This window comes from Perca fluviatilis, chromosome 19 (genome assembly GCF_010015445.1).
Source record: "Perca fluviatilis chromosome 19, GENO_Pfluv_1.0, whole genome shotgun sequence".
NCBI classification, from domain to species: domain Eukaryota; kingdom Metazoa; phylum Chordata; class Actinopteri; order Perciformes; family Percidae; genus Perca; species Perca fluviatilis.
The window spans coordinates 34488782-34508303 of NC_053130.1; the positions used below are offsets into that span (position 1 = coordinate 34488782).

General features: G+C 41.7%; 1 protein-coding gene across 17 annotated transcripts in view; it reads right to left on the minus strand.

The window, feature by feature from the left end:
• The window catches only part of col13a1 (collagen, type XIII, alpha 1), a 169877-nt gene extending 166087 nt beyond the window's left edge, over nt 1–3790 (minus strand). For 15 of the 17 annotated variants that reach the window (XM_039783682.1, XM_039783675.1, XM_039783670.1 and 12 more), the window contains exon 1: nt 3052–3790. In XM_039783682.1, the coding sequence (XP_039639616.1) occupies nt 3052–3552 (501 nt within the window). In that variant the 5' untranslated portion in view covers nt 3553–3790. The remainder of the gene's footprint in view (nt 1–3051) is intronic. The other 2 variants (XM_039783684.1, XM_039783685.1) reach the window with 2 other exon arrangements.
• Nucleotides 3791–19522: the final 15732 nt, after the last annotated feature.

Sequence of the window (19522 nt, forward strand, 5' to 3'; positions counted from 1 at the left end):
GTACTTGTGACATGTGCAATGACAATAAAGTTGAATCTAATCAAATTTTTTTCTTACAGCATATGCTCTTTCTTCTCATGGGAAGTCTATTATACTTGCCCTAGTGAAAGGGGTCAGGTTAGGGGGGAGGATGGGGGGGGGGTGATAAAAGTTAAGCCTAAGCAAACGGAGGAAGGGAAAACAGGGTCCCTGCCTGACTTCAATCACGCTGGAAGAGCTTGTTAGTGTAGCTGTGGAAGTGGTCAATGAAAGGGCAGCACAGAGGGCGACTTTAAAGCAACAGATGTGAAAGGCCAGGGAGAGCTGCTCACACGTTATCTCAGGGAAGATGCACACATGATACGTATAACACGTGGACTGCTTGCTGTTAATGCTCGAATTCAGAGACGTGCACAAATGTTGTTGAATTTGACTAAAGACATACCACTTTCTAATAACTTGCTGAAGTCTTTAGAAATACTGCCTGGGGGCTTTGTTAATGATTATTAAAGCATCTATGCTTTATAATCAGGTAAAAGAAGGCCCGTAGCCAGTCTAGTGGAAGTAGAGCGGGGGTTCTTTTACTCTAAAAGTAGTCTATATAGTAGTCTACGAGGTTCCACTTCTGGGATTGCTCCGGTGCCGCCGGAAATTCCACCTGATGTCCCTTATTTATCATTCGTCCCCTTCCTCTTTCTTTGTGTTGGCGTTCTAACCTCTGGTGGATTTATGAGGACTATGGTTAACTGCTCCTCAGATCTCTGCAGGGTAAATCCAGACAGCTAGCTAGACTATCTGTCCAATCTGAGTTTTCTGTTGCACGACTAAAACTACTTTAGAACGTCCACATGTTCCACCAAAACAAGTTCCTTCCCGAGACTATTTAGCAGAGGCACCGTGGCTCCGTCCTGTGCTTAGCAGCGCCCAAGACGATTGTGATTGGTTTAAAGAAATGCCAATAAACCAGAGCAGGTTGTCCCAGAATGCTGTGTGGACTCGCCTTCTCGACCTTCCTCTGCAGCGCTGTGGAGGAAGGTCTGACAATGCGAGACTACTCTAAAGGTGGACCTTTTTTGCGGTTTTCCCCTCATTTTGTATTTAATTATGAGTTTCAAATATTTCATTTTGGTGACATTTTATGCACTTATTTGTGCTGGATTAAGTTGTCTGTGGGTATCTTAACGAGCACGCTTTGTGATGCACCGAAAATATTTACTACAATGTTGTCAAATTGCTTACCAAGATCACCACCACCTTTTCTAGTCCAAACGAACACACGCATGCCTCAAACATTTTGTTATGAGTGCATAAAGTTGTGAGGATTGTTGATACATTAGACGTTAGATTGTCACTGCTGGGTGTCAGTTAACACATTCACAGAAGTGGTGCTTTTAACCAGATCAGGGCTTCGGTTTGGTTTACATCATTTTTATTTGAGGGAGATTCGAATTATTGGCCGTCGTTAACAACAAACCAGTTCACAAAAAAACTGACTTAAATTATGGACCTTTGCCATTGAGGGGGGGGTCTTTCAAACCACACGAAGATGTTTTGGGTTGCCAGGTTGTAAAGAAAAAAGAATGGTTTTGCTTGGTATTTACCCTTTCATTAACACTTTCTAACAAGGCAGCTTTTTTCAAGTCTTTATAGTTGTTACCAATAGCTTATTACTGGTTAATGACAAATGTACTTATGCTTTATAGACCAGTTAGAAGCCATGAATAAAAAAAAGTTTTGATTTGCCTAAATAAACTGTTATAGCGGACAAGTTATTTAACTACAAAAATCTTTTCAATCATATCAGTCAAATGCAGTAATAGTTCATGTTCATGTTACTCACACAACCATAAAAAACAACAAACACATCCAACGTCCTTAAAATTCTTATTCCATCAAGACTAAATCAAAGAGTAATGGACTTAGTGTACAGTTATCATTCTTGTTTCCTATCCTTCTGACACTATCCTCTGCTCAACGTGACATCAACTAAAGCTCCCATCTGATGGTTGTCCAGCATAGAGCCGACTACAACTGAATGATACGGAACCCTTTTTTAAAACTTATAATTCCATTAATGTATCTATTAATAACAATTTGGGTGATTTAACAGGGTAACTGAAAGCTTGTTATGAGATTGTCCTACTGAATTGTAATGTATGATCTTCTTTGTCAGGATAAAAACCTTAATGAAATTGACAAAACAGTTGAGAACTCCCTTTAAAACCCCAGAACCCTATTCATTAATTTCTCCCAAAATCAGACCCAAACCTATATTAAAGACCTGAAAAACTGAATAATAATCCTTGAAAATAACATTAGATTGCACAAGAAACTATGTCAGAGCCCTAACATGAACCAAAGTCTGGACGGTGATAATACAATGCTTTGGGTAATTAATGGTTTAGACAAACCCATACGTGTCAATTGGATCGCGTATGTAAATGAAGGACAAAATAGCCCTTAAAATGTATGTGACGTGTTAATCAGGGGCGTTTGTAAAGGTACTTTCAAGGGGTAGTTTTTATCTTTTCAAATGAATGGACAAATGAAGGGATCCCTGGGTAAATGCTTGCTGTGTTTCAAGGGACAAATTCAATATTATTTTAGGGGATCTTATTTTAAGGGGTTGTATACAGAGTCCACTTGTGGAATGAGTCTACACTAAACAGCAACTTATAGTTCAATCATGACAAAGCCAAATTATTCTATAGTTCATTAAAAGAGTAATAATTCATTCCTCTTTTAATGAACAAATGTAGTAAATAGCCTAATATTTTTAATAAAGTTTTTCCTCGCCACTGTTGCACCAAATGCTTGCTCTATATAATTTGTAAATTATAGAGTGTGGTCTAGACCTACTCTGATCTGTAATGTTTCCTGAGATAACTCTTGTTATGATTTGGCACTATGAATAAAATTGAGTTGAACTGTATATATATATATATATATATATATATATATATATATATATATATATATATATATATATATATATATATATATATATATATAAGAAGTCATTTTGCTGCTTCGAAAACCTTTAGATTTTAAGTTTGGAAGCGAAGCCCTCACCTCGTCCAGGATCTGGTCCAGCCGGCCCAGGATAACGGGCTCCACCTGCTCCAGAGACAACATCCACGCGCCCCGCTGCTGCTGCTCCAGACTTACTATCCGGCTCTGCAGCTCCGAGCTCCGCACGCAAACCACGCTGCAAACTCCCAGGCACAGAACAGACAGTGCAACGCAAATCGTTACTGCAGACATATCCCTCCAGTTCCTCCACAGCGGCTGCTTGGAAGCCGCTGTGTCACCCGGTTTACCAGCGACTCCCCACTTCTGATTCTCATCCATTTTAGACGCGTAACTCTGGTTTTTATCCACACGGAAATCCCTATACGCATCAGGTGAAGAGAAGAAGAGGGATCCTGACAACCTGGGAACCTGCGACGCTGGAGCGTGTGTCAGGCTGTTGGGAGTGGGGGGGGGATAAAAGTTTAACAGATGTCTATTTTCTTCTTCAAACTGTCTCCAAACTACAACTTTGTTGCACTCAGATGAGCAACTGCATCTCATTTAGAATGCGAGTCATTGTGCAGGTTGTGAGCAGTCAGTCAGTGATGTTGTTGGTTCACAGGGACGGACTCTTATTCCTCTTGCGTTCCGCTCCGTCTGTCCCATTCGCTGCTTCTCCTCTGAGCGATCCCGCAGTGTGCCGCAGGGCCAGCCGTCAGTGCGCGTCTCTCTGAAACCCGAGTCAGCCTCTCTCTCTCTCTCTCTCTCTCTCTCTGCGCAGCTCTGGATGCCGCGGGCCCTTTGCTCTCAGTGTAGGCCTATGCTCCTCCTCTGAGAGGCTTTGGGGTTAAATGCCGGGGCGGGATCCGTGAGCGGTGTTGCTGCCCCCTTTGATCCGCGCACTTGGTGAAGGATATTTTTAGGTTGCGCAAAGCGAGGACGCACAGTCCCACAGCCGGCATACTGAACGGCCTGCTTGACATTAGTGCTCAGCTCCGGACCAAAACAAACGCAGCACTCTGCTTCCCTTGGTCCTGATCCGGCTCTGTTGGCAACAGGGTCGCTGGATCCTGTCGTGCGCGCTGAGCAAAATCAATAGAACAGAAACCTCATGGCCTTATCTAGTTTTCATATCCAGTGGCGTACCACTAAATTCTGGGCCCCTTCCCACATCGACAGCTATTTATTCTAGCATCTTTTTGGGCCCTCCTCACATGAGGGCCCTCCTAATTATCGGTGTAAAAATCTACTCAAGTAAAAGTAAAAAGTAGCTAATTTGAAATGTACTCAGAGTAAAAGTTACTTAGTTACTTTTTAACAGCGGCAGGAGATACAGCTTTTTATATTTATACTTAATATATTATTTATACTTGTTTTAGCCTACTTATTTAATTAAATTGAAGTATTTTAAACTTTTTTTTTTACTCAGTAAGGGATGTGATTTAAAAAAGTACCAAAGAGTAAAATTACGAAATTTTTAAAACTACTCTAAAAAGTAAAAGTACACAAAAAAACCTACTCAATTACAGCGTAGAGTAATTGTAATTCGTTACGTTCCACCTCTGATAATAAGTAACCATTGTCCATCACTATTTCAAAAAATAAGTTTGAAAAATTATGGCTTACAGTTAACTTGGTACTGTAAGATACATATCCTCGCTATACAGTGCGTGTATTATTATTCTAATGTATTGGTTGACTGCTTGACTTGCAGTGATTGTATTGATCACTGGTGGAACGTTACTAGGTACATTTACTCAAGTACTGTACTAAAATACACAGGTTGAGGTACTTGTACTTTACTTGAGTCTTTTCTCTTCATGCCACTTTCTACTTCTACTCTGCTACATTTCAGAGAGAAATATTGTACTTTTTACTGCACTACATTCATCTGTTACAGCTTTAGTTACTAGTTACTTTAGTTACTAGTTACTTTATACATTAAGATTCATGCACACACATGTAGTTTATAAAATCTGATGTTTGATTCTAAAGTAAACTAGCCGACAATATAACGGCTACAAGTCCAGCTGAGATGATGAGACCATTAAACACACAACTGGTTGGATCCTTTACTCTTTCTACAATGGTTTAATACTTTATACATTTTCCTGATGATAGCCTACTTACAGAATTTTACTTAACATGTTCACTGCAGGACTTTTACTTGGAACAGAGTATTTTTACAGTGTGGTATAAGTACTTTTACTTAAAGGTGCTCTAAGCAATGTCACGCGTTTTTTAGGCTACAACATTTGTTGTCACATACAGCAAACATCTCCTCACTATCTGCTAGCTGTCTGTCCCCTGAACACACTGTAAAAAACATCTCCTCACTATCTGCTAGCTGCCTGTCCCCTGAACACACTGTAAAAAACATCTCCTCACTATCAGCTAGCTGTCTGTCCCCTGAACACTGTAAAAAACATCTCCTCACTATCTGCTAGCTGTCTGTCCCCTGAACACACTGTAAAAAACATCTCCTCACTATCAGCTAGCTGTCTGTCCCCTGAACACTGTAAAAAACATCTCCTCACTATCTGCTAGCTGTCTGTCCCCTGAACACTGTAAAAAACATCTCCTCACTATCTGCTAGCTGCCTGTCCCCTGAACACACTGTAAAAAACATCTCCTCACTATCTGCTAGCTGCCTGTCCCCTGAACACACTGTAAAAAACATCTCCTCACTATCTGCTAGCTGCCTGTCCCCTGAACACACTGTAAAAAACATCTCCTCACTATCTGATAGCTGCCTGTCCCCTGAACACACTGTCTCTGTAGACAGCTCAGGCTCCACAAACAGCAACAAAAACAAACTGCAGCAACCTGCCCCACCAAACATAAACAGTGTCCCAGCATTAACCGACAAGAAGGATTTGGGGGTAGGGGTTGGGGGGGTTAGTGCGCGGATGCACGGAAGGGAGGGGGAGGGGGAGGGGGGGGACGGGATGAGGGAGGGGCGAGCTAGCCTCGTTTTGTTTGACAATACTTCGAACGTCAACAAGAATTGCCATCACCCAACATCACTTAGAGCACCTAAAGGCTCAGTAAAGGATCTGAATACTTCTTCCACCGCTTGTATTGATGAGGATATACTGTAGGTATATATATATATATATATGGCTGGTTATTAGGCAAACATGTTGTTGGGTCCAGTGATGGAAAGTACAATACATTTCAGAGCAAAATACTGTACTCTTTACTCCACGACATACTGTATATCTGATGGCTGTAGTTACTAGTTACTTTTTAGAAAAGACTCTGAAGCTTAAGAGGCATTGTAGCGATTTAAAATTGCTGTTATCAAGTCTGAGCATGCTCTTCTTGTGGATTGTTTGAAAGGAGTGTGCAACAGGTTGACCATTGATCTTAGCACAAACTTTGAGTTGATTATATCATTTAGTAATAATGGAAATCAAATCAATCAAACCCACTTAAAACACAAAATCATAAACATGAGACAAAGGCCAGTGTAAATAGGCGAGTCTTCAGCTGCTTTTTAAAAGCGTCAACAGAGACACACAACGTAGGACAATAGGAAAGGTGTTCCACTGTCGGAGCCGCCGCTTCAAAGGCACAGCCTCCTTTTGTTTTAATGGAGTATCAATACAAGCAACGCCAAGCTGAGATAACCCTGATGACATCACTGTGACATCACCAGGGGTTATCATACAACTGTCTTCCCGCCAAAAAACAATAAGCCTATAAGTCTTCTTTATTTCCTACAAGTACAAATGCATTAGCCTAGAGTATTTAATACTTGCCATGTTGTTTGTATTGTTGGAACAAGTCAGGGCTGGACTGGCCATCTGGCATACCGGGCATTTTCCCGGTGGGCCGACGGACTTTTGGGCCGAATCGCCGATATAAATAGGCCTTTTTTTAATTTTTGGCGGGGCCGGCCCATAAAGAACTCACAGCGGCCCATTGGGTAATTTTCTTTATTGGCACTGGCCTGACCCAATGAAATCCAGGAACCCCCTTCCCCACTCCGGGCCGCAAATTTACGAATCCCACTATGGCCACGCCTCCCGGCCCTGAGACGTGAGCTGTAATAGTTATGCTGGAAGTTTAGCATTCACGTTATAATGGACAAACGACCACCAAGTGCAAGGGAGGTGCAGAGAAATTAGAGGAGAAAAAGATTAAGAATCTACAGGCGGATTCCTCAAAAATTTCGGACATGTTTGGGTCTGTAGTAGCTGCTTCAACATCAGCATTACCTGAAGTAGAGGAGGAGAGGTGGCTGGCTATAGAAGCAGAAACAATGTCAGGGAAGAAGGCGAGGAGGAGGCGAGTGAGGAAAAGATGGAAGAGAGAGTAGATGACGATGTGGTAAGGAGTAGGCAAATTAACACAGACTCTCAGGAAGGGAGGGAGGCTGTGTGTGTGTGTGTGTGTGTGTGTGTGTGTGTGTGTGTGTGTGTGTGTGTGTGTGTGTGTGTGTGTGTGTGTGTGTGTGTGTGTGTGTGTCGTGCGCGCTCGCGCGCTCGCGTGTCACGTCATAACGACAACAAGCAGTTTGGCTGTAACATTAAAGTTAGTGGCTGTCTGGTAACCTAACAGCTTAAGCTTACATTGAAAATGCTAGCGGTTAGCCTGTTGGCTAGCTGAAAAGTCTGTGTGATCTATAAAATCAGTGATGATACAAGCATCAGTGTTCCTTGAATAGCTTAATTAGCTTCTCTTGTATTGGTGCTCTTTTCCAGGGCATATACTACTCTCAGCTTTATTGTAGCTTTTAGGAAGGGTTATAGTTATGGTTATTGTATTTAGCAGACACTTGTGTCCAAAGCGACAAAATATGAATCTTACAATAGTTAAAATTAACAGTAAACTGTTTTTAAAGTTGCTAAGCCAATATTAAGCAAAATAGTAATAATAAAAATAATGACAATACAATATCAAATATCAATAATAAAAAATTATAAAAATACCATAAATATACAAATCATAACTCTAAGAATGAATGAATCACTTAAGTGTAAGATCAACAGATAAGTCTTGAGTCCCCTCTTGAAGGATCCAAAATGAACGCTGAACACTAGGCAACTCATTTAATGGAACGCACGCATATTTTAAGAGGACTGTCTGCAGGGAATTTGTCTGACCAATCACGGTGGGTGTGGGCCGCCTGGCCCAAAAATGCCAGGGCCGATTTTTTGTCCCAGTCCAGCCCTGGAACAAGTCAAATCATCCACTTGGACCACCTTTAACTGATTATCTAGCAGTTATATTTCAAATTCTGTCATTTTCATCTGCAACCTTAGTGGTCCATTTCTAGATCATCTTACAAGAGCCAAGTTGGGCTGTGTAAATGGAATACAAACACAAAGGAGTGCACAAGCCACAAAGTACTGTTCCAGCCAATCGGCAACATGCAGCATCAGTTGATGTTGAGGGAGAGGGGGGGCGGGGGCAGCATGTTAACAGCCAGTATTATCTGTCTGTGATTCTGGGGGGCAGGGCTTCTGAAGTATGGAATGCCACTTTATTCAATATTAAATAAATGAATAAAGAAATAAATACATAAATACATCAATATGTGAATAAATAAATCAATATGCATTTGACATACATCCTGAAATTAATGAATGAGGCAATAAATACATAAATATATAAATAAATGTAAATATTATATAAATGAGTCAATTAGATAAATAAAAAAATTGATTTTACTTATCTCATAAGGCCACATTTATTTATTTCAAGAGACTTTTATCTCATAAGTCCACATTTATTTATTTCCGTGGACTTTTATTTCCTAATACCACATTTGTTGATTTCTCTCTCTATTTATTTCTAGTCCTTACATGCAAATCAGGGGGCGTGGCCATGGCTCTCACTTTTTTTTTTTTTATTTTTTTTTTTTATATTAAATTGGTTTATATATTTTAAAAAATTTTTATTTTAATAATAAAAAATAAAGTTAATAAAAAGGGGAACAGAACACTCTGGACTAGATTTATCAAGCCGTTTGCGCCTGTTTCCAGGCGCTAATTGGTCGCAAAGACGGACGTAACCGATGCGGGCTATTTACAAACAGGGCGCATTTGGGGAAAATGGCAGATTTTCCAGCACATGAGCGAGAAGAGACAAGTTGCGCTTTCAATATGCGTTCGTGGGAGGGTCATGGGGAAATTGGGCGTTCCACCCAAAAAGGTGGGAGGATACGCGTAAAGTGCACCTAATTATATATTCCGTGGTATTTACAAAGACGGTCAGTAAGAGCGCGCCTCTATTCTGCGGGGGGAATTCTGTGCCTCTTAAAAGCAGTTCTAAACCAGAGAGCACGTTTTCCTGCGTGTTCAAATTTACCTCAATGGCAGCAGTAATCCGAGCAAGGCCAAGACATAGGCCAAGACGGCGAGCAGACAGGCTTTATGCCACGAGAATCACTCTTTTCCAATCAAGCGAACAACAAATCATCCGACGTTACAGATTTAGCAGCGATGCAATAATTCAATTACTGGACGAAATCAAAGATGACCTGGAACCTCTCACTCAGCGCTCACATTCCATCCCAGCACACGTTAAACTCCTGGCAACATTACAAATATTGGCATCAGGATCATTTCAAATGGTCATTGCATCAGCTGTGGGAATATGGCAGCCTTCACTCAGCCACATACTCACCCAGGTACTCAAGGTATTACTACTGCACACTGGTCAATACATACATTTCCCTACTACTGACGCCAAAAAAAGACGCATCAAAGAAGATTTCTTTCACATTGCAAACTTTCCTAACATTATAGGAGCCATTGATTGCACTCATATCCCTATACTCCCACCTTCAATCAACGAGCACATTTACAGAAATAGGAAGCATACATACTTAATGAATGTTCACGTCATATGTGATGCCAACATGTCAATCACCAACGTCGTCGCCAAATTCCCTGGGTCTGTCCATGACAGCTTCATTTTCCGTCATAGATCTATCTACCAAAGATTGAGCAACCGGGCTTTTGGAGAGGCATGGCTACTTGGTAAGCATTGTTTGGAGATGTTTTACAGTGAACCTTAATTTCCCTTGTGAAAATAATTTATCCAGCCATATATACCAGTATTATCCAACTGCTCATGCATTAATACCAGATCATTATTTTCTTAGAATGTGCTATATCTGTAATGTTCTATATTTTGCTGTAGGTGATGGTGGGTATTCCCAACAGCCATGGTTAATGACTCCAATTAACCCCACAACTGCAGCACAACAAAAACTACAACCAAGCACACATACAGACGAGGGGGGTGATTGAGCGCACTTTTGGTGTTTTGAAAAGCCGGATGCACTGCTTAGACAGAACAGGTGGAGCGCTGGCATACACACCGGAGAAGGTGTGCAAAATTGTGGTAGCTTGTTGCATAGTGCACAACATAGCCATCTGCCATGGTATACCCCTGGAGGACATGGAGCCACCGGAGGACATCGCGCCGGCAGAGGACATCGCATTCCCCCCCCCCCAACAATATGACATTGCCGAAGGCAGACGTCTACGACAAGAAATTATTGGCAGATAATTTTTATTAGGTAGAAATTGAAAATAAAAAAATGGAGTAAATAAATCAAGCCAGACTGGAATAATTGCTTTTTGTGTTCTTTTTTATTTGTTTGACTATGTTTTAACTTAGACTGTTTGCTTAGTTAGGCCATAATTCTTTTTCTTAGAACACGTGTGGGCATAGATGTGGCTGGAAGAGGCTCAGGTGTCTGGGGGTGCATGGCGCGGATTGTGCCATGCTGGATGGCACAGGTTTTGGCAACCCGTTCTCATTCCGAACTCGTAAAATAAGTACGTTTGGTCAGTGTCCTTCAGCGTCTGATGCGACGAAAAAGGCACCCTTCGGCGTATTTGTGTAACGTACTGGGGAGAGCCGCAGTTGGATGAGATTTAGCGAGTGGTATGTAATGGGAAATTGCTGCATAAGGACAATGGATGGGTAAAACACCGGACTTTCACTCAGGAGACTCGGGTTTGCGCCCCGCGCGTGGCGTTTTGTTCCCCGTCTCCGGCGTGTGTTTCCCGGCTTTTGAGGCGTCCTTTCCCCGTTGTTTTTCTCCTAAACCCAACCTCCGCGATTCCGTTCACCCGTACCGACCAAGAGCGTCAAAAGGGACGAAAAAGGGACGGCAATAGTGGCGACCAAGCACGTTTACATGAGACGCTAAAGGAGACTTTTAACGTCAAATAAGAACGAGAAAGGCTCCTGACCGAACGTCCTTATTTTACGAGTTGGGTGTGAGAATGTGTTGGGTTTTGGTGGCGCAGATGTGGAGGCTGCACATGTGGATGCTGCAGGTGTGGATAAGACGCCAGAGGTCCCCTGCAGACCACCGACCATGCCTGCAGCAGTGGTCCTTAGGTCGTTGGTCTGTTGCTGGTGGCGACATAATCTGGTTACTGCCCTGGCCAATCCATTCATTGCACTAACCAGTTCCTTTACCTGCCCGTTATTCCGTCTCATTTCACGGTTCATCTGCTGCATATTACCAGATATATGTTGAAGGGCCTTTGTCTGGGCACATAGCTCAGTCAACAGCATTTCATCAATATCATCTATCCTGCGTGCAGGACGCTGAGACGAGGCAGGTTGCACAGGAGGCTGAGACAGGCCAGGTGGTTCAAGTTGTCGCTGTGACAGGACAAGTTACAAACATAGCATCAAATACACTTGGCACAAAAATAAAAAACGCCTCCATGTCTGTTCCATTTTTGATAAGCAATTTTGCGATTATTTAATTATATAACACTCTTTAATTACTTAACCCCATCGGTTGGGTTGACATATTAATGATATAGGCTAAACATATGCATATATACCCAACGCCAACACAACAGTATCATAACAAACCACACATACCTTCACTCTCTACAGAGATCTCAGCAGTATCTATGCCATCCACACCTTCCACCTGTTCGGCAACGAGTGTTTACTGCACCACCTCTTCAGTAGTAGTTAGCGTGTCTATTTCTGGTGGACCTGAACCGGTTCTCCTCGATTGTGCCCGGTTGTACGTAACCTTCTCTTTTGTTCTGCGCTTTATGTCTTGCCACCGTTTTTTTACCTCCTCCACTTCTCTCCGTGTAGATGATAACGAGTTGATTTTATTTGTTATGGCAATCCAAACTGAATTTTTTTCCGAGGGTGTGGATGTTCTGCCCTGTAATATGTTCAATTTATAATGTTCACGATCTATTCATATTCACGATTTTTACACTTTAAACCTTGCTTAATGTATGTCAGCCTGAAGGGGAGAGTGACTCTTGTTCCTGGAAATACAGATATTTGCATTCTGGGAAATAAAATAAAGGTGTCTGAGGTGAGTCCAGCTGGTTATTCTCCTCCGAGCCTGATCATTAACCGTCGCTTTTTCAAGTCTGTATTCCACTGTGTTTACTGGGTATTAATTTTATGACCTGCTTATCTCCTCACACTGCACAAATACATATGATGTAACATAGCCTTCATGCTGCCAACATAAACCTTTAATAAACCTCTCCCAGCCACAGCGATGATGGTTCACATCAGTGTCTCTCTCATTCATACACTGTCATTATTATTATTATTTTTATTATTATCATCATCATCATCAGGGAGAGCAGCACATTTGTTTTCATCATCTCTCCAGCTGATATTACCAGAACTTTCAGACCAATAATATTCTTATTATACCCACTAAAATAAGTTTTAAAAAGGTTACTGTGAAAAGGCTTCCTTTCTCCCTGTCCTGTCTCCTTAATTTCAGTGTAATGTTGTAGGTTATTGTTTTAGTTTATTTGTTACTTTATTATGCAATCACATTTATCTACATGGAATGGTATTTTCCACATTCAAGTGTCTTGTTTTTCTTCAGTTTGGCTCACCCTCTACCCACCGGTACAGGTGGTGGGTGCCAATTGGGTGAGGCTGGGTTAAAAGGGCTTGAGGAGAGGGGGGTGAGAGAGAAGGAATGGGCAGCTTGCAGAGAGGTTGCTGGTTTCGTTTGTTTGAGGATATTTTGCCCTAAAATTCTTAGAATTTATTTTTTTGTATTTTGGTTTGAGTATGTTTTGGTGTTGTTTTGTTAATATATACAGAAATTGTACACTTTAAAAGCTTCCTCTCCAGTCGTCAATCGGAAAGGAAAATGTACTTAAAGTATTAAAAGTAAAAATACTCAATGCAGAAAAATCCTCACATTTTAGAAAACTGGAAACGACCCAAACTGTTCTGTCAATCAACTAAGTGTTTAATCAGCTAATCATTTCATTATATATATTGTTGGTTAGTTTCCTTTAGAATCGAACATCAGATTTATAAACTACATGTGTTCTGTGTGCAGGAATCTTAATGTGTAAAGTAACTAAAGCTGTAACAGATGAATGTAGTGGAGTAAAAAGTACAATATTTATCTCTGAAATGTAGTGGAGTAGAAGTAGAAAGTGGCATGAAAAGAAAAGACTCAAGTAAAGTACAAGTACCTCAAAATTTGGACTGAAGGACACTACTGGAGTAAATGTACTTAGTTACATTCCACCGCTGGTTGTAGTGACGAACAAACACAGAATTATTACAAACTCTGCAGTTTCACTCTGAGATGTTCAGCCTCTTTTAGCTCTTCTGCTTTTAAAGGCAGGGTTGGTGATGTTGAAAAGCTAGCAAGATTTTAAAGTAGCAAGGCAGGTAATCCCATACAGGAAGGCCACGGTGCAGCCTGATACTTTAGAAAAATGAAACAAATTGTGTTTTCGATGTAACCCCTCTCCCTCCGACCCACACACGGCACTGCTGCGTCGCTGCTTCAGAGCAGAGCGGACAAAGGACCGCAGTTTGACTTCCTGTCTCACTCAGCAGTAAGCAAACACCTAATATCATCAGACCCAGGGCCTGATTTACTAACACTAGCGCAGTTTGCGCTGCGTCTGTTTATGCGAGTTCGGTAATAGCGCACGCTATGCTTCCACATTTTGCGTAGTATTTATCAACCCTGACACCCATCAGGCAATCAGCGTCTTTCTCCGCCCACTATACGTAAATTGCGCTGTAGCAAAGCGGTACTTGTGCTATGATATGGCTGAGTGCAGACTGCGATATTCCCACTGCTGATGCTATGACTGTTTGAAATGATCCTGATGCCAATATTTGTAATGTAGCGAGGAGTTTAACAACTGCTGGAATGGGATGTGAACGCTGAGTGGGAGATTCAATTTCATCTTTGATTTCTTCCAGTAACTCTAATATTGCATGGCTGCTTGATCTGTAACACTAAATGATGTTGTGTTCACTGACAAAGTGTGATTCTTGTGTTAAAAATATTTTACACTACTAAATATTTTCATTAATGTCTTCGCCTTGCTCAAATTACTGTTGCCATTTCACCAGCGGCATAAAGGTCTACGACTGCGGCTGGTTTAGACCTGCTTTTAAGAGGCGGAGAATTTCCCCCGCAGAATAGAGGCGCGCTCTTACTGACAGTCTTTGTAAATACCACGGAATATATAATTAGGCGCTTTGCGCTTATCCTCCCACCTTTTTGGGTGGAACTCCCACTTTCCCCGACCCTCCCACGAACGCATATTGAAAGCGCAACTTGTCTCTTCTCGCTCATGTGGCAGACAATCTGCGATTTTACCCAAGTGCGCCCTGTTTGTAAATAGCCCACATCGGTTACGTCCGTCTTTGCGACCAATTAGCGCCTGGAAACAGGCGCAAACGGCTTGATAAATCTAGCCCCCAATGTTTAAAACAGACATAGTCTATATCGACGACGTTCCACTTCTGGGATTGCTCCAGTACCGACGGAAATTCCGCTGGATTTCATTTAGGCCGGATGTCCGTCCCCTTCCTCTGTCTCTGTGTTGGCGTTCTAACCTCTGGTGGATTTGTGAGGACTATGGTTAACTGCTCCTCAGATCTCTGCAGGGTAAATCCAGACAGCTAGCTAGACTATCTGTCCAATCTGAGTTCTCTGTTGTACGACTAAAACTACTTTTGAACGTACACATGTTCCATGTGGGGGGCGGCATTTCATTACCTTGAAAACATCCCGCAAATAGATGGTACCGTACTGATTTAACATCACCGCTCATTTTACACACAGTTTCACAACAAAACAAAACGCTGAGTGAACATTACTATGTTTTTCATGTTGGTTTAGACCGTATGCACCCCCACTAACCTGGGAAACGGTTTTTAAAACCGTAACGTTAATACAGCGTGTCGGAGGAATACAGCGTCTCCTGCAACGGGGAGTCAAAGGCAGAGGGACCGTCACCACAGCATTCGCTAACGTTAGCTTCTTGTCTCATGTCTCATCAACACTTTTACCATGGCGGGCCGCCGCGGTAATATCAACATAGAGGAAACACTGCGCGCACTGAGCTAAGGCTTGTATATGGGAGTGGTAGAGTACATGCAGCGGGCAAGGAGGCGTTTCGTTGGTGCTTAGACCAATAATGCGTACTGAATCAACATTTCCAGTGGAATAAGCTCTAGTCTACTGTAACACGTTTGCATGCACATAATATTCCGTTTTTTGCCGTTATTCCGAATAAAGAAGATATTCCGACTAAGCCATTTACATTAGTGAATATTCCACTAATATTCTCGTTTACATGTATTTGTGCAAAATAAGATTTTTTTTCAAACTTTTCCAGTGGTGGTGGACTTGTTGGAGCGTGTGAACACAGCGTCCCTCTGCGTAGCGATGTGTGCTCATATCCCAAAACCTGTTGATATCCAAGTCTTTCATAAAGTTTAGAAGTAGCTGTGTTTCTCCTTCTTATGAAGAATAATGCAGAATATGCCGTTTACATGACCTGTATCAAATTTGGAATATTGTCATATTTGGAATACAAGTGGAATATTGATGTGCATGAAAATGTACTCATTGAGCTGTTTCTACCAGTTAATACAGTTAAAGTGTGATGCCCCTTGTGAAGTGATTTTGCTGTTGACATTGTGGAGGTGTCTTCTTACCTGTGCATCCGGTTTTCAGGTCACTAATTGGAGCAACTCCGTTCACCCGGGCCCGGTGTGCTGAGTTTATTGAAAGCCTCTGAACACCCACACAGGTGATTTCAGTTATTTTGGCTGATTAGACCTCTGCTCAGGTTGAAGGTGGGCTGAAACTTTGATGGGAATTTAAATTATTAGGTCACAAATCTCTTTTTACCAATAAGAATGGTAAAGGTGTCATTTCTGCTGCCTTAACAGGTACAACAATAGTAACAGGAGGCTCAGTAAGATGTCAGTCTAGACACCCTTGGAAGTCCTTGGAAGAGGTCTAATCAGCCAGATCAACTCATAACACCTGTGTGGGAGTTCAGGGCCTTTAGGTCTCTCTCTGCTCTGGCTGTTTCCACAGGCACACCAAGGTTTGGTTTGGTTGTGTTGTCCTAGGTTTGCCTTTTGCGAAGTTCAGACTTTAGAAGCCAACACACACTCACCTCTGTCACTCATGCACACCCTACACACCACTGACTCCACAGATTTCCACCTCCCATTCTGTACAAAGTTAATTTTGTCTAATTTGATTTAATAAAGTATTGTTTAAACATTTACCATGGTGTCGTCTCCCTCTCTATGTCCACCTGAGCCAGGTCATGACAGCGAGTTAAAGGTGCCCTGCCACACGTATTTCATTACTTTGTGGTAATGTCTGAAGTTCTACCATGGACTTGGTTACCTTGTTTCAAGCAATTCTAGTGTGGTATAGAAAGCCTACAGGAAGATTTCTGCTAGTTCTCCTTAATATTCAATGAGCTAAGCTGCTTGACTCTGATTGGCTCACAGCTAGCCAATGAGAGCCTGGCTATCAGCATCCTCTACCCAGCGCAACTGGGCAAGCTCATGAATAGTAATGAGCTCAGGCAATATGATATCAGACTGACCAGCTTTTGTAATTGGCCTGATTTCTCTGCTTATTTCTGTTCAGTGGCTAGAGCTGACAGAGGAGCTAGCAGTTCATTTTCACATTCACAACATGACACAAATACAGTAGTAAAACCGGTTATGTGTGGCAGGGCACCTTTTAAGGCTTTCACCATTCTGTAGCTTCCCAGTGGTGTTGCTGATTCATTTAAATCCAAACATTTACATTTTGGTTGGAGAAAGTATGTTTTAGCCTCAAAATGCTGTTTTCCCAAGCCCTTCTAAAACCATTTTTTCCACTTGACCTGACCTACGTTTCTGTATGACGACATTGGTTTAATATAATGCAGTAAAGCAGAGATCTTCAACAGGGGGTCCGGGACCCCTAGTTTAAAAAAGAAACTTTTACTTTTTTAGTCTTAAAGTGATGGTTCGGAGTAATTTCACCCTAGGGTCCTTTGCACCATGAGCTTGACCAAACACCCCCCCAGAAGCTTTTTTCACCTGGGTCTAACATTGGGAGAGTTAGCGTAGCGTAGCGTTATCAGCTGAATAGCTTAGCGCAGGGGCTAATGGACCCAGTGATGTATCTCGTAAATGACCCCACTAATAATGCCCGAAATGATACCAAACTTCTACACTAGTACAAATAGGTTATGTACTCATAAAACGATGGATTGGAAAGTTTGTAAGTACACCAGAAGTTTATGAACACTTGCCTGCTCTCTTCAGCTCTCTGCTGCTGCTGCTGCTGCTACCTGCAGTTAGACGAGTGCTTAGGGCCGTCTACAAATTACTACACCGAAAAGAGATACAACAAACATATTTATTAATTTAATGATTAAATAAGGTAATGTCTCCAAACTTACCTCAGTTATTACTTGTCTCCTGCAAGTTATACTACAGCACTTACTTTAAAAAAAAAAAAGTTAAATTAATAAATATTTTTGTTGCATCTCTTTTCGGTGTTGTAATTTGTAGACGGCCCTAAGCACTCGGCTTACTGCAGGTAGCAGCAGCAGCAGCAGCAGCAGCAGAAGAGAGCAGGCAAGTGTTCATAAACTTCTGGTGTACTTACAAACTTTCCAATCCATCGTTTTATGAGTACATAACCTATTTGTACTAGTGTAGACGTTTGGTATCATTTCAAGCATTATTAGAGGGGTCATTTACGAGATACAAACGTGGGTCCGTTAGCCCCTGCGTTAAGCTATTCAGCTGATAACGCTACTCTACGCTAACTCTCCCAATGTTTGACCCAGGTGAAAAAAGCTTCTGGGGGGGTGTTTGGCTCGAGGTCATGGTGCAAAGGACCCTAGGGTGAATTACTCCGAACCATCACTTTAACATGAATCCCACATATTAGCAAATATGAATCCCCATTGATGATGGACTTACTGGCCTATACTGAAGGTAAGGTAGTCACTAAGACAAACGATTAACTGTGCAACAGGTCTGATTAACATTAAAACATTTTATGTGATTTATAATACCGTGTCAACAATTATAAGGCTATTTTTAAAGTGTAATATTCTATGCAAAAAAAGGTATGTTTAAAGGTTCAGGTCGCCCTACACGTAATTGTAGGCTCAGTTTAATATGCAACTTAATTGTATAAAATATATGTAGTAGAGGGCTCCAGCTCCGTCTCTCTTTTAGTTAAGGGGTCCTTGGCTTAAGAAACGTTGAAGACCCCTGCTCTATGGATCAGTAATAAGCCATTAGCAAGAACAACTTCTGAGTTGCCAGGTTGTGAATATCCTTTTGACTAGTGTTTATCCTCCTACAGCATGACCAAAAGTCATCCAAATTCAACCCCAAAAGTGTGTATCCCACCTAAGCTCCTTTGATCTGACGCATCTAACGGCACTCAGGCAGCAGTAGCAATGCCTTTCAAAACTGTTACAAATCAACAAAATGCTACATATCACACACAGAATCAGCATCACATTGCTTGAGCAAAACAGAAGAGGTCACTGTTTCAGTGTGTCCACTGCTCTAGAGAATTTACAGCTCGATGATAGATTGAGCATGTGTTCATGCTCTGCAGGGCCCTGCACATGTAACGGTTTGATGCTTGTCCATTGACCATTAAAAAACTAAATTAAAATGTACAGCTTTTCTGTTTTTATGTGGTGGCTTCAAGACACCATGTTGATTAATCTCTTTAATTTGAGGGGTGTACTACCGTTAATAAATCCAGAGTTTGCTGTTCCGCTGCAGTTTGGCCAAGAAAATCAAGATCTGACGACCTCATGCAGTTGCTTGTCTAACTGCATTCATAAAAAAAGCACACAGGGTTTCTTTATGGTCTCAGGCCACCACGGAAGGCTTTTAAAAGGCTAATAAAGAGTTTCCTGTCTTGTGTCTTTGTACTGTAATTGGAGTCAGACCAAAAGATGTCCCCTTGACTGTCAGCCACATCTTAGGACGCCATGCTCCTGCAGAGGTTTATGGCGAAGGCTTGATGGGCCGGAATCACTACGTAATGACTCCATGTGCTGTGGGTCCTTGTAATTACCATGTGGTTCAGTGTGGCCAGCTGGCTTTGTGATTCTCTGAGCCGGGAAACACTTTGAAAATGATCCTCAAAATGAAATGTACATTTATTGCAATCATGGGATTCTTTCAAATTAAAAGTGACTAATCCTGCTGTTATAACAGCTGTGAT